Source organism: Psammomys obesus, unplaced genomic scaffold (assembly GCF_907164565.1).
Source record: "Psammomys obesus unplaced genomic scaffold, mPsaObe1.curated_primary_1811, whole genome shotgun sequence".
Lineage (NCBI taxonomy): Eukaryota > Metazoa > Chordata > Mammalia > Rodentia > Muridae > Psammomys > Psammomys obesus.
Genome location: NW_026596166.1, coordinates 10,315,824 through 10,331,818, shown reverse-complemented (window position 1 = coordinate 10,331,818; position 15,995 = coordinate 10,315,824). Strand labels below are relative to the sequence as shown.

The following is a 15,995-nucleotide window of genomic DNA, read 5'->3' as shown; positions in this document are numbered from 1 at the left end:
TATGTTATTTTATGTGTATGTGTTTTGTCTGCATGTGTGTCTACCTGAGCACCCCTTTCATGCCTAGTGCCCACAAAGGCCATGGGAGCCTCTGGAACTGGAGTTATAGGCTGTTCTGAGCTCAAGTGTACGCTGCTGTCTGCAAAAGCCGTCAGTGCTCTTAACCACCAAGCCATTTTTCCAGTCTTTCAACTGTTTCTTAACCAAAGGGAGCCAAAGAAATTCTTGTGACAGTAATGACAGGCAGATCTTATAAAACTGTGCCCAGCAAACCACTGTCATGATTTAACTTAAAAGTTTTTACCTTCTTCTCTGGGCCCAGCAAAGGTGGACATCTGCCAAAACTCCTAGGGATACGGAATGAAAACAAAGAAACGTAAACAAAGTGATACATAGTTATTTATGTATCCATGTGTTTCTACTCATCCCTGCTTGCCTGGGTAAGAGACCAACCAATGAGGAAGCCCCAGCTCTGGAGATGGGTGGGACCTCAGGTGGGTGGCCAAACTTTCCTCTGGGTGGAGGAAGAGGGCGGGAGCCAGGGCAGCTGGGGAGGAGAGGGCAAACCCCCCCGGCCCTGGTGGCGTGAGGCAGCTCCCTCAGCCGTGGCAGCACTTCGGGATGGACGCTAGGGACTGTGAAGCAGCCTCAGAGGCCAGGCCCCCTAACTGCGCGGCCTCCTGGTGGGAAATGGTCTTGAGGAACCTTCGGTGAGTGTGCTCGGTGGCAGGTCAGTCATTTTCACAGGCCCCGATAGGGTCCCAGGCAGGGTTAAGGCAGTTGCTGGCGTCATCAGAACTCGTTCATGGTTCTCTGTGGTTTGGAGGGCACTGAAGCATTAGGGCTGTTTTGTTGTTGTTGTTTTTCTGGGGGGTGGGGTGTGGTTCCCGGCTTCCACTTCCTTGCTAACTCTTGGAGTCAGCTTTCGAGGCCTGCAGGTTTGATCTTTCAGAACCGTGTAAGGGCTTTGGAAATGAGGCATCAAAAGACGTTTCTCATTTCTCTTACCTGTTCAGTTTGCAACTCTACCAGTGGATTTAAATATTACTAATAACGGAGGCAGCCGTGATATTCGGTGTGCTGCAATCTAGGGTGGTATCTCTTAAAGCCAAAGGGCCTGTGTAGGTGGAGAAGGACATAGTAACAAATACCTGGTTCCTCAGATGTGGATTCCCAGGTGTGTATTTAAAGGACCGGCTGAACTTCTGAGTAGATTGAAATCACTCTGTATGGGGTTACCTGCGTACATTCTTAGCATTCTTTATGTCTGAAAATGTCTGCTTATCGTGGTGTTTTGTTTGCTTTTAAACATTCTGTCTCATGGTCTGAGCAATCATTCCTCTCCAGTCACTTGTTTTGCTCAGTACCGCATCACTGGCTAGTTTTATTTGGGTGGAGTGGAGTGCTGGGTTTGAGCCAGTGCCCCCAGGAGATGGGTGTAGCCCATTTGTTTTGACCTGGGAAGGTACTGGTCATTTTGTTTTGTCTCTTATTTCTGTTACATGTTAATTTGTGACGGTTACAAACTGTCTAGGGTCACAGACAAACACAGGAGCCTTCGCTTTGGAATGCTTCAGGGAGAACAATAACCAACAGGATCTTAGCTCTTGTATCCCCATCTCCCGTGCCCCCACCCCCCATTGCTCTAAAGCCAGTGGCTGATTGTTTAGCCCTCAATAGGCAGGAAAGAACACCTCTCAGGTTCAATCAAAGGTGTAGTTCACAGTCCCTGAGAGCCTGCTACTTTGCTGAAGACAGAGTTGATAGGACCCTCTGCCGCTTGCCTTAGCAAAGGGAATTCTCCCATGACTCAGGAAATACTTCCTGAAGGAATAACACATTGGCACAGTTCTTCATCTGAGCCGAGGACTGTTGATCTAAGATGAGCTGTGTTGAGGCACAGACCTAGTTCCAGCGGCCAGAGCTCTGCTCCTCTTTCGAGCCCAGGGACTTTGGATTCACCAACATTTGCAGGGCGCTGACCACTCCCAGCCCTGTACAGCGCTATCTACTGTGATGTGTGAGGCAGAAGGAGACCACTAAATCAGCCGCTAGCTTTTGTCCTGGTTTGTTTTCTATCGCTGTGGTAGAACACCATGACCAAAAGCAAGTTGGGGAGGTAAGGCTTTATCTCATCCTGCAGCTTTTAGTCCATCATGAAGAGAAGTTAGGGCATGAGCTCAGGGCAGAAACATGAAGGCAGGAACTGAAACAGAGCTCATGGAGGGATGCTGATGACTGACTGGTTGGCTCATCCTGCTTTTCAAAATTATGTAGGCCCACCTGCCCAAGGATGGAACACCCCTAGTTATCTGGGCCTGGCCACATCAATCTTTAATTAAGAAAATGCTCCCTCCGCATACTCGTTTGCAGGCATCTAGTGGAGGTACTTTCTTAGCTTAGGTTCATCTTTCTAGATAAGTCCATCAAGTTGACAAAATGCTGAGATACGTTCCCTGTTTGTCTGACATGGTCAGTACTTAGGTGGATGGGACCATGACAGTAAATCTTCACTTGTAAGTAGTTTAAAATAGGGAGATGGAAAACATTCACAGGAAAGAAGCCAAGAGGAAGCCTAAAGGCTGTTTTCCCCTTAGTTTGGCCACTGCTCTAAGTCATCACATTTCTGTCCTTAGACGTTCTGACTAATTCTTCCCACTGTGCTGGCCATCTCTTATCTATCACGTGCTCACCTAGGTCTTGTATCCACGGGAGTAAAGAAAACAGACAAAAATCCCTATCCCCGCAGAACTCACGTTGATTAATTTTCGGTTATAGTTAAAGCCTAAATAGGCGGTGAAGCCCTCGTGTCCCCACTTGCGCCCCCCCCACTGCTGTCTCCCTTGTAGAGAAAAGGCATCGGCCAGCCTGCACCACGTTCAGGTCAGCAGATACGGATCGGGCTGGGCTGGATCCTGTGCTAGACTGAGAGGGATGCCAAAGTAGCTGTGTTATGGTACATAATTCCCGGGGCCGGGCACCTAGTGGAGAAGACGGGCTAATCACAGGGAAACCACCAGAGAGCAGGAAGGTCTGTATAGAGTCTCTGTCACCAGCAAACACCTGAGTGCCTGCAGGGTGCCAGTCCTGGCGGAGGGCATAACCTGGAACTCCTCGAACACATGTTGGCTGTGTCAGTCAGCACAGGGGATGGAGGTGCAGTGTGTCTTAATATTTGGGATAGTTGTCTGGATGAACAGTGGCTGACCTTGGGCCCTAAAAGCTGGTTTGTGGACACCCTGGGCAGGAATGACTCGCTTCATCTAAGCTCTGGGTCCAGCAGGTTTTCACCAGGAAGAATCACCCAGCAAGGTCCTCTGGCCCCTGGCGAGGGCACCCTGTGGTTACAGCTGCAGCTGATCAAAAGGCAGGTGAAAGAACACCCAAGTTCCAAAGTGGCTGTTTGATGTAGCCAGCCTATAGCCAGGACTGGCCGGAAACTGCCTCCCCTGCTCAAATCAGCTCTGGTAGCCACTGGTGACTTTTGATCCTCTGCTGATCTAGGGGAAGTCAAATTGACAATGCCCTCATTAAAAAAAGCACCTTTGCATTATTGATGCTGGGGATAGGGTCATTCTCTTCTTTTCCAGCAGCGGCTTCCACTGAAGTGCCTTGAGCTATTTGAGAAAAAGGTCCTGTATAAATTATTACTTAAAAAAAAAGAAGAGAAAGGAAAAGAAAGAGACATATTTCCTTCCAGTGCCTCTGCTCCCCCAGCAGACAGACCTTCAAAAGGGAACTTAGCAGGAGACTACCGTGCCTTCAAAAGATAACTTAGGGGGAGCCTGGAAGGCAGGGCTGGGATGCGGAGACAGTTAGCAGGAGGAACCCTCCCCTCACAGGCTCCTGGACCGTCTGCCCCAGTTGCCTTGATCTGTGGCTCAAAGCAGAGCCCCAGCATTGTGATTTTCATCTCTAAAACCAGAACAATGCCCTGCCCTTCCTCCTGCCTTCCTGGGGACTGCGTTAGAGTGTTATGTAACAATCCTCTTCATGCCTTTCCCGATGCTTCTGTGGGTAGGCAGTTGCCCGCGTGTTATACATTTGAAGAGCTACCCGTTGCTCCGAACTTGCACAGCTTTTCCACTATTGGCAGAAGTGTCCAAAATCCATGATTCATCCTCTCTCTCTCTTCAAGCCTTAGATATAGATAAGGGCTTTTATTTTTAAGTCATCTGCACTTGAGGGAGAACTGTTTAGACATTTGTCCACTTCCATAACCGAAGGCTCCTGTAAATACAGGGGCAGGACAAGGGATAAGAAGAGACCCTGGGACAGGGTGAGGGGAAGGGAGTCTGAAATACCATTCTCTGGGAGCAGAGTTTTGGTGGAGGCCAGCATTGTTCCTGGGGTCCTCTTTGTGGCGGTCCTCTTTGCTTGCATGTAGAACTCAGCAGGTCCATGACAGCTTGGTGGAAAGCATGGCAAAATCCTGGGGTCAGGTAGACTGGGGGACAGTGGTGCATTCATTGGTTTGTAATCTTGGGAAGGAAGGAGTCTCGGCTTTTGGCACTCCTCATATGCAAAGCAAGATGAGAGCCGTTACCACCCGATCCCTCTGGTGAAGCAGAGGGATCATGGCAGCCTCTAAGAACATAACATCACGCAGTTAGTGCTGACCAGTTACCTCAGGGAAAGGATGTGCATAATGAGGGACATACGTCTCAAAAGTAGGACACAATCTTGAACTTCATGAAAAAAGTGGCTCTCGACATAGATGGCCTTAGCGAGCAGTCATCGATCGGGCTGCCATGGCGTTTATCGCCAGGAGCTGTGTTGCAGAGAACAGTAAAAGAGGCAGGCGGGTCATGGGTGAGGAACACCTTTAATCCCAGCACTCAGGAGGCAGAGACAGGTGGGCATCTAAGTTCAAGGCCAGCCTCGTCTACAAATCGAGTTCCAGGACAGCCAGGGCCACACAGAGAAACCCTGTCTTGAAAAACTGAAGAAAAAGGCTGGAGGGATGGCTCCGAGGTTAAGAGCACTGGCTGTTTTTCCGGAGGTCCCTCAATTCCCAGCAACCACATGGCGGCTCACAACCATGTATGATGAGATCTGGTGCTCAGGTGTATGTGCAGACAGAACATACTCTACATAATAAACAAGTAAAAATTTAAGAAGAAAACATGCATGCTGGCAACACACACACCACACACACACATACAAGGTATCCAAAAAGAAGGAAGAGAAAGAGGAGGAGGAGGAAGATGCGTGTGATCCAATCGCACCTTGTCCTGGTTTCAGCTCTCTGAAAGAACCCCTTGAGGTTCTTTCCTGTCCCTGCTGCTCATGGCTCCTTGTCCTCATAAAGGTGGAGTCTTCTTCCATAGGTTGCTTTCTGAGACCCAGTCAGAAGAGCGTGGTTCTGATGGCTGCTCACTCAGAGCTAACGGGGTTCTGAGCTGGGGCACCACTTGAGGCATTGGCTAAGCTGTCTGAAGCTGCTTGTGTTTGACTTTGGGGTTCCATCCAGGCCTCTGAGGGGCTGCTCACCTGGATGCATGGTCAGAGCTTCTGCCCTGCGCCAGCTGTACTTGGCTCTTGGAGAGACCAGCAGGGGCTCTGTCTGATGCGCTTCCTTACCGGGCTGCCCACTCCAATGCCACTTTACATGGTTACATGCAGCTATGTGAAGGATTTTTTTTACATGCCAGAGTTAGTCCTGGGCATCCTGGAACTTGCTCTGTAGATGAGGTCTGCCTCTGCCTCCCGAGTGCTAGGATTAAAGGAGCTCATTATCACTACCAGGCTGCATTTGAATCTTAAGAGAGAGAGAGAGAGAGAGAGAGAGAGAGAGAGAGAGAGAGAAAACAAGACAAAACTTGGGGGGCTGATCTTGAAAAGCCTATTCCTCAATATTTTGCAGATTTTTTCCACGCTCCTGCTCGGCTCTTGGAAGAAAAATAGCTGCCGAATACCGAAGCTTCACGAGTAAATCTTTCAAGGAACACATTTTCCCTCCTCTGATGAATATGCTGATCTATTTTAATTTTTGTAAGTATGTACTGTCCATAAATATCCCTACAGAAATTCTCCCAAAGAAAGAACTCACTCCTTAGCCGGGCACAGCGGCACCCCCCCGTAATCCCAGCACTCAGGGAGGCAGAGGCAGGTGGATCTCTGTGAGTTCGAGGACAGCCTGGTCTACAAAGCGAGTCCAGGGCAGCCAAGGCTACACAGAGAAAAATCCTCTCAACAAACAAACGAACAAACAAACAAACAAACAAAAACTCACTTCTCTCACAGTCACAGCACAAGCAAAACCCTGGCTAGACTCACATGGTCAGAAACCTACTGTATTAACTTTGGAGGTTAGCACAAATCCATCCAAACTACTATAAAGAGAGAACGTGTGTATGTATGTCTGTTTTTGTCCCTGTGATGTGTGAGGTTTGTGTGCACATGTACGTGTGTGCCTGTATGTTTGTATGTGCATGTATGTGTATATATGAGTGTGTGGGCATGTATGTGTATGTGTGTGTATGCCTATGTGTCTATGTGAATGTGAGCATTTGTGTGTATATGTGTGCTGACATTGGGTATTCTCCATCATTCTTCCCTTGCTGAAGAGGCGTTCCCGATCATGCTAGTCTCAGTAGTTTACCCTGAAAACACAGTGCTTTTCCTCCCTGTTGCTGAGATTTCAGGCTGACCACCATGTCCTCCTGGCCTTTTATGTGTGGTGGATCCTAACTCTTGTTCTTACGCCTGTGTGGCAAGCAAATGCTTTATCTGTTGGACCATCACCCCAGCCCTCTGATCCTCCTTCTTACCTGCATCAGTTATAGAAGGAAGAGGAGAGAGAGAGACACACACACACACACACACACAGACATAAGGAGAGACAGAGAGGCTGATTTCTTTCCCTCTAGAACACTGAAGGCCTAGCTCTCAGTGTCATGCCCTCTATTGTATGTGGCTTTGTTTTGCTCTATAGCTAGTGATAATGCTGTTCCCTGTGGTTTATTTTTGCCTGATTCTACTCACCTTCTTTCTTCTACTTTTAGCTCCAGAAAGGATGAGGAGTGCATGAGCGCTTTCTTGCTTAGCTTGCAGCTTGGTTGTGAGCCCTTTGGGGGTCGAATGACCCTTTCACAGGGGTCACCTAAGACCACTGGAAGACACAGATATTCGCATTATGATTCACAACAGTAGCAAATTAAAGTTATGAAGTAGCAACGAAATAACTTGATGGTTGGAATCACCACAACACGAGGAAACTATATTTATTAAAGGGTCACAGTGTTAGGAAGGCTGAGAACCGCTGGCTTGCAAAAATGAAGTTTAAAAAAAAATGTCATGAACAGCTATGGAGCCGATGCTGAGGGCTGATCCTGATTTCTGCTTCACAGATAAAACTCCCCTTGTGGATTTAAAGAAACCTGAGTCACAGATCAACCACACTGTGAACTTGTACCTCCGGCCTGAGCCTGGTGTGTTGCTCGGCGTCTGGTGAGTGAGCTGACCGATACCTTCCCAACCCTGGCTCTTAAGCTTCCGTGGCAAGTAAATGCTTTACCCGCTGACCCATCGTCACAGCCCCCTGATCCTTCTCACCTTCATCAACTGTAGAAAGAGGAGAAGAGAGAGAGAAAGACAGACAGCACAAGTGCAGAACTTTCTGCTAGAAGAGCTGAGAGGGGTGGTGTTATGCTGCCTACCTGGGAGCCTGACTGGCTGTGGAAGCTTCTAGAAGCTGCTCCATACACCTTTCCTTTTATTGTGACAGCTCCCCTCCTCCATTTTACTTGACAGGTATTTTTGCTTCGGAGTATGAGGTCTTACAAACGGCCCCACCCACTTCTGCCTTCCTCCATCCACCCTTGCTGTCACCCCTCCACTTTTCCAGATACACTAGCTCCGTGACCAACGTCAGCCAGGACTTGCACTTCTTTCTCCTTTTGCCCAGCTAGCCACACCTCATGTTTTGGGTCTCATTTTGACCGGTCATTTTCAGGAAAACTTCCTTTCCCTTGCTCTTTACCTTCCTCTTTAGATAAATGTGCTGTGGCCACCTGGGCCCAATGCTTCTTCCCATCATAATGGAATACATGTTTTGTGATTATTTCCTTGCTTTTGCCTTCCTAATGAGACTACAGCTTCCAGGAGTGGACAGACCCCAGTGGTGGGTTCATCAATAGCCTAATTAATCTGGAAAATATTTAACCAAGGTCAAAGGAGGTCATGTGCCTTCTATTTTTTTTTTTTTTTTTTTTTTTCTGTTGAGGTCTTCCCTTTGGGAAGACCCCGTCCCTTGGGGTCTTTCTTTTGACTCCTTGCTCTTAGTTGCCACTAATGTTCTGTTGTCTAGTTCATCTCTGTCAGTCTGAAGTTCCAACTGGACCATGTTCTGGAACAGTGCATATAACTTTTTCCTCATCCTCAGGGATGGTCTGGCTAAGACTTTGGTTGGCCACATGGGCCTGGGGCAGTAGCTATGTCCATAGTCAGCTCACCCAGGAGACAGGGACATCTGTGTTTCCGGAGGCCCTGGGGACTGAGAGGATTGAAGCTTGTCAGCCGTTGGCCTGCATGAACCCTGTGAAATGATACAATGCAGCGCTTGTATTGCTGGAGTGCTCTCCTGAGGCAGGAACTCAAAGACAGGTGTTTATAATCTCGAGGCCACCTGGTCTCTTTAGTCAGCCTGCATGGCTTTCCCTGAGCACTGACTTCAGAGCTGGGTAGCTAAGAAATTAAAGCGAAGAGGCCTGTCTGTGGAGAAGAAACCTGTGTGTGTAATCTAGGAAGGCTCCTGAAGTATGTTACAGGCTTACCGTTAACTGCCTGATTTAGGCTCTGAAGTAACCATCACCTAATGGTGGCTAGAGTGCTCTCCTAGTTGCTTTATGTTGTGATAAGAAAGGGTTTATCTCATCTTTCATGGTTGAGGAAAGAGGGAAGGAAGCTGGGGCAGAAACTGAAGCAGAAGCTGAGGACGGCTGCTAACTGGCTTGTTCCTAGGCTTACATTCAGCTGCCTTTCTTCCTCAGTCCAGACCCAGGTGCCTGGGGGCGCTTCCCACAGTGGGCTGGGCCTTTCTCTCCACCAGCTAGCAACAGAGAAAACAGAGCACAGGCATGCCCACAGGCCAATCTGAGGGAGCCCATCCCTCAGCTCAGGTTTCCTCTTCCCAGGTGTGTTAGCCATTATGCCACATCATGTTGAACACCTTTAATTGTGCGTTTAAATGCACACGTGTTCATATGCTGAACTCTGAGCATCAAAACATAAGCAGCTATTGAAATGTATGAGTGTCTTAATAATACATGGGTTACCGAGAGGGGGGAAGATATTAACTCGGGTTTATGCTTAAGTTCCGGGTAAATATCGATTATCTTTTGCTTGTTTCAACCTTTGCTGCTGCTGCTGCTGCTGTTATCTCAGTGGCCTGCACTGAAGAACTGCAATCTTGGAAATTTCTTAACAGAAACAGAAGTGAGTAAAGTCAAAGCTGTAACAGTTAACACCCTGGGTGGTGCGGTGGGATAGGATAGCAATTTTCCTTGGATGTTTTGTGCTCTTAGAATATGCATGTGTGTGTTTCTCACATGAAAACTTTTAAAAGTGCCTGTAAAGTATGCGTACACACAACTGCTATTTTTGATACATAATATCTCTCATAAAAATATGGACGGGAAGTGAGTTTCTGCTTCGGCAGCTCTGTGAAACCTCTCCTCGTTCTTCAGGCACACAGTTCCCAGCTGCCGGGGAGACGAGGCCAAGGGGAAGAGTCGCTGCTGGTACGAAGCTGCTCTTCACGATGGGAACCCGATTATTGTTTATCTTCATGGCAGTGCACAGCACAGGTCAGCACCTCTGCTTGGAGTATATGTCTGTCTGTCTGTGTGTCTGTCTATCTATCTATCTATCTATCTATCTATCTATCTATCTATCTATGTGTCTGTCTGTCCATCCATCTATCTATCTATCTATCTATCTATCTATCTATCTATCTATCTATCTATGTGTCTGTCCATCCATCCATCTATCTATTATCTATCTATCTATCTATCTATCTATCTATCTATCTATCTATCTATCTATGTGTCCGTCTATCCATCTATCTATCTATGTGTCCGTCCATCCATCCATCCATCCATCTATCAATCATCTATCTATCTATCTATCTATCTATCTATCTATCTATCCATCTATCTATCTCTTTGAGAGATTAAGAACATTCCTAAGCCATGGGAGAGTGAAGGGAGTTTTCGACTGCAGACATGCCTCATCTATTTCTATTCTGTTGTTGGAATGTGAAGGTATTCTGCAAACACACTCTCTTTAAACAAGCAGTCTGAGTGTAGAATGACGTGGAACTATTTCTGAAAGGGAGGGAATAGTAATTCTTCCAAAATGGATATCTCCATTCCAGTGAAGCCACTGGGTTCTTTACTCCTCAAGATTATTCAAGATGATGGCTTACATCAAAATGGAATTAATTTTTTTTTTTAAAACTAAGACAGGACTAGAACTAGTCCTGGAAGGAGGAGAGGGGTCTCCCGTGTGCGCTTGACAGGAAGAGCCATCACAGAGGACTTGCCAGCACCGTGGCTTTGCACAAACGGCACTGGGACCTCAGATTCTTGTGCGAGGAATATCTGCCCAGCCACTCTCCCCACAGCCTCAGACTGGAGCAGCTCTTACTTTTAGTCCTTGTAGCTAGGAATAATTGTTTCCAAATGGCTTCCTGCAGTCCTCCTCACGTGGCCTGTAAAAGCTTTCCCTGCATTCCTCTGGATATATGCATGGCTCTCTGTGCCACATGCATTCCTATTGTAACGACTGCAAGTTCCAAACAGTCTCCGAATACTGCATGGATCGACAAACCCATGAATGACTGGAAAACGTTTAGGAATGCATTAAAGAGCAAACAAAGAGCAATTTCCACATTGATGGGCTCTTCTAGAAACTGACAGTGGAGAGTCCTTAGTTAACATGAATCCCATTCACCAGAATCCTGATGTCTGGGAGAAGCCACCTGGAACTCTGACCAACGAAACTGGGGACGCTGATAAATTCCACTCTAACATAGTCATGCCTCAGTCCAGTGTCTGTGGTCCCTGCCTGGCATTGTCACAGAGCTGGCCTCCCTGAAGCCTGTTGTCCTTTGATGTGTTGTCAAAGCCTTCCCTGGCCCAGATGACTATCAGTTGGGGACAGCAGGACTACTCTGCCTAGGGGAGGGGCCGTATAGGGTAAACCCACAGTCTCCCTCACACGCCTGGGAGGAGGGGCTGGCACACTTCAAACCAAGTGACAGGGTCAGGAACCTGCCCTTTGGCTAGCTCGCCTGTGCCTCTTGTCTGTCATTTTCTGTCAGGTGATGGCTTTCTCAGGCATCGCTCTGTCTGTTTTAGAATCACATTCCCTGAGATTTTTCGGTGAAACCAAACATGGTCAGCCTTGTTTAACGTCGCTCTGATTTATGAAGTTGGACAGTGTTACAGTAGGTCTATTTAAAGGATCAGTAGACCACACTGCCATGCCCGTACCTCTGTGTGAACCTGAAATTGTCCTCAGTTGACCCAAACTGATGGCCCACGCCCTCCTCAGACTCCACCCTGAAGTCCAAGCTTCCTGTCACCGATGAGCTCACAGTACTGAAGACTCAGCACCGTTCCTCAAACAGGAAGTAGCAAGGGATCTTGTCAATGCACCAAAATCAGTGTGCTTAGGCTTCAGATCGATGGGGGAATCCAGCAAAGTCGTACATAAAATTTGAAGTGTGGTTCCATTTTTGTTTCCAGGAAATGGGTTTACAGCTTTAACTAGATGTTCCAGCGTTCCATGGATCACTAACATTGAGCGATTTTGTTTCTAAGGCCTAAGGTGTTTGTTTGTTTGCTTTAAGGGATTTTCTGCCTTTGGGTTAAGTCTCTGTCTTCTATTGTTAAGGTGAGGGTAGATGCTGTCATTTTGGGGGGAGTGTTTGTAGTTGCAAAGGCAACTCTCTGTCTTTCATTTCTTCTTGTACTTTGTGACAGAGATAGTGGGGTTCAGGAAACCCTAATTGAGTGTAGGTGACCTCATCTCAACCTCCGGTTCCGAAGTCGCTCTTTCCAAGCTCTCCTTTAGCTTACAAGAAAACACCTAGAGGTAAGCTCTGTGGCACAGACCCTGGAGGAGATGGGTTGAGGCACTTCAAAAATGCTCATGTTGGGAAGCCCTGGAAAGGCAAGGGGTGGGGCTCAGTCATCTGCCGTGACATCGGCAAGCTGGCCTTGCCACTTAGAAGCATTTCTTTTTCTCCTGGTTATTTATTTCTCTTAACTAATGAGAGAAAGAGAGAGGGAGAGAGAGAGAAAGGAAGGAAAGAAAGATGGAAGGAGGAAGGAAGGAAGGAAGGAAGGAAGGAAGAAAGGAAGAGAGAGAGAACGACAAATGTTAGGCCAGGTATGATGGTGCATGCCTTTAATACCAGCACTTGGGAGGCAGAGGTAGACAGATCTCTGAGAGCTTGAGGCCAGCCAGGGCTGCACAGTGAAACCATGTCTCAAACAGCAATAATGACAACAGAACAAACAAAAATCTAAAATAGGAAAGAAAAGGGAGAAAGTATGAGCAGGATCAGATCAAGCCCGAGAGTGACTTTTATTGAATTTGCCATACTACGTCCTAATTCTTTTACTTTTTCCCCTCCGTCTTTCTCCTCTACAGGGCAGCTCGTCACAGAATTAAGCTGGCAAAGGTATGTCTGAGAGGCCACAGAGAGATCTGTCTGGGAGAGAGAGGTGGGGGAGGAAGAGGGAGAAAGAGAGGGCGGAGGAGAGGGAGAGGGGGAGAGAGAGAGAGAGAGAGAGAGAGAGAGAAACACATGGAATAACTCTGGGCCTCAAAACTCTTATGAATTTGACCTCATTTCCACAATTTTTAGAGCCTGTCTGGACAGGTGATTGATTTAAAACAAAAATCTATATTTATTAAATCATTTTTTCCTTCCTTTATTTTCTCTGTCTCTCTGACTCTGTCTCTCTCCTTTTCCCCCTTCCCCCTGCCACTTCCCTAATCTAGTACTTTTATTTGTATTCATTCTCCACTGGTCTTTTTTCTCTTTCATATAAAATCTTTGATACTATAGTTGTACGTATATATAAATCTATATTCCATACTTTAACCTTGTTTTATAAACATTTTTCATTATCTTGTTTTCCCATTTATTTATTTATTTATTTATTTATTTATTTATTTATTTATTTATTTATATTTGAAATGGGGTCTCATTTGGTAACCCTGTCTGGCCTGGAATTTGCTATATAGACCAGGCTGACCTTGGGCTCCGGCTTGCCTTTGCCTCCCACATCCTGCATTTAGGCGAGCATCACACACATAGCTTTATTTTCCATGTTTTCACATAGTGGTTGCAATTACTAATTTAGAGGCTATCTACCTTTCTCAATTTGTTAAAAAATAACTTGTAACTCTTCCACTGATGTTTTAATAAAGTTTCACTTTTTTCCTTGGATTTACGTTAAAAAAAAAGTATAGCTGCAGAAAACTTAGGGTACCTATTTTTTTTTCTCATGTTGTTTATTTTCCGAGGAGGGTGAGAGTTGTTACTGTGTTTGTGGGGTAGCTACTCCGGGCCATTCCTCCTCCGCTTCCCTGCTGCTACTGTGTGTGTCCCAGCTTCCTGGAGGTAATGTGACCTGGCTCAACCTGAAAGTTCCAGTTTCTTTCTTTCTTGTAGTTTGATCTGAAAGTTGAAGATTTCTGGTGAGCCTTAGCCACGCACATCTGGGCAGTAAGAAGCCACAGGACATAGAGGCAGGCAGGCCCAGGCAGGCTTGGGAGGGATTCTTGGCTCTGCTCATAACTAGCTCTGTGAACAACTTCTAACTAGTTACTATGACTCTTCACTTCAGTTTCTTTGTCTACAAAAATACATCTTTAAGAAGATCTCTTCTGGGGCTGGGGGAATGGCTCGGCCGCTAAGAACACTGGCTGTTCTTCCAGAGGTTGTGAGTTCAAGTCCCAGCAACCACCTGGTGGCTCCCAGCCATCTATAATGAGATCTGACACCCTCTTCTGATGTGTAGGCACACATGCAGGCAGAACATTGTATACATAATAAATAAATAAATCTTAAAAAAAAGACAACGTGGAGGGAAAAAAAAATCTATTCTTTGTATATTGTGTTTTAACTTGTTTAAATAAGTTTACATATTCTTTCTTTTTTTTTTTTACCTACTTGACAACATTAGGCAACGATTTCATATATTTGTGTGGTGATCTCTATTTCTTTTTTTCGTTGAAAAATATCTTTTATCTGATCATAATCAAGATAAACACCTCCCCATTATAAGACTGCCTCTCCCCACAACTCTGTGTAGTGTTTCATTCTCGGAGGAATTCATTCATTCTTTCAGAGAGTGTGAGGTCTCAGGGATGAAGCCCAGGGCCTTGAGCATGCTAGGCAAGCGCTTGACCCCTGAGCCACACCTCCGGCTCTAGAAACTGCTCAAATGAAACTGTGACACGGAATCGGGCGCATAAATAAGCCCAATACCCATGTAACCCTCCAGGAACCCCGAATAACATTTACATAACTTAATGTCTAACTAGCAGGCTAAGGTTGTACAGCTTGTTAGTGGCAGAGCCCGGATGTAAGCGACCCGGGCTGGTTTCCATCTTTCCCACAGACTTTCATCTCTAGATTAAAAAACAAACAAACAAAAACACACACAAAAAAACCCCAGAATCTTTGTGATCCTGGGGTTCAAACCTCGGCATGAGCCTTACCAGCGAGCTGTATGTAGCCCAGCCGCTCAGAACACACCCTCCCACTACACCCAGGGACATGGATGTGTCAGAGAGGAGCCTTCTCTAACTGCTCCTTTGGTGTGTAGGTGCTGAGCGAGGGCGGCTTCCACGTCTTGTCCGTGGACTACAGAGGTAGGTGTTGAGAGCCGAGCACCGGGATGTGTCGGGCGCAGAAGGCTTTGGACGACTCGGTTTGGAGGGCGTGATACTGTCTTCGCCTCTTGTTCCTGCCAGGGTTTGGGGACTCCACGGGGACGCCCACAGAGGAGGGACTAACCACAGACGCTGTTTGTGTCTATGAATGGACCAAGGCAAGAAGTGGTAGAACTCCTGTGTGCCTCTGGGGCCATTCTCTGGGTACAGGGTAAGTGGGAGCTGAAGAGATATCTTTGGTGGGTCCTTGGAAAGGCACAGCCAACAGTGGAAGGGAAGCCAAACTGGGAGACCTCCGTTCTTTGTTCTCTCTCTCACCCCAGCAATGGTCAGAGAGCCTGCCCCGTCAGCATGCCTGCTTGTAACACAGTAGCAAGTCCCTTAAACTCCCTGCATCACTGTTGACACTGGCGTCTATCCTGGAATAATTTGTGAGAGCGTTAAAGAATCAGATACTTAAATTAGGCTCTGTGGCATCCCTTGATGCCTGGGCACGATTACGTGTCCGTCTGGATTTTCTAGGGAGAGTCCAGAGCTTTTCATTCGTCGCTGGTCCTGGGTTGTGGAGACCACGGTGTCCACTGTTACTCATGCTCACTGTCATTGTTTTACAGAGTCGCAACAAATGCTGCCAGGGTGTTAGAGGCGAAAGGTAATGGAAACTTCTAAAATGGAAGGTGTTTGTTTGGCTTGAGGTAGAGAAACATAAAGTCAGAAGGTCCTAGAAACTTGGTGAACACACTGACCACAGAGTCCCCTCCCCTGTTCCAGGCGCCCCGATTTTGAAGGAGTTTTAGCAGTGTGACTGCTGCTCTTCTGGGCTGTGAAATTAAGAATAAACAGTAAGAAAAGAACTAAAAATTACTTGGTATTGGGAGAACACACCTATAATCCCACTGCTGAGGAGGCTGAGGCAGAAAGATCTTGAGATTGAGGTAGCCTGAGCTATACAGCAAGTCTTAGTCTCAAAGAGTCCTTTTTCTAAACCACGTAAAAACACTGCCCTCTGGAGCCCATAATTTTCATGTCAGTGATTGTCACAGAGCTTGTGTAGAGTGTATCAGAGTCAGCTTACT

The 15,995-nt window shown here is 46.8% G+C and overlaps 1 protein-coding gene across 1 annotated transcript in view; it reads left to right on the top strand.

Annotated features, from left to right (window-relative positions):
* The first annotated feature begins 621 nt into the window (after nt 1–621).
* Abhd12b (abhydrolase domain containing 12B) overlaps nt 622–15,995 on the top strand; it is a 28,117-nt gene continuing 12,743 nt past the window's right edge. Inside the window, exons 1-8 of the mRNA XM_055595444.1 lie at nt 622–710; nt 5,867–5,994; nt 7,353–7,452; nt 9,690–9,809; nt 12,664–12,694; nt 14,853–14,898; nt 15,001–15,130; nt 15,534–15,571. Of these exons, the coding sequence (XP_055451419.1) occupies nt 622–710; nt 5,867–5,994; nt 7,353–7,452; nt 9,690–9,809; nt 12,664–12,694; nt 14,853–14,898; nt 15,001–15,130; nt 15,534–15,571 (682 nt within the window). The remainder of the gene's footprint in view (nt 711–5,866; nt 5,995–7,352; nt 7,453–9,689; nt 9,810–12,663; nt 12,695–14,852; nt 14,899–15,000; nt 15,131–15,533; nt 15,572–15,995) is intronic.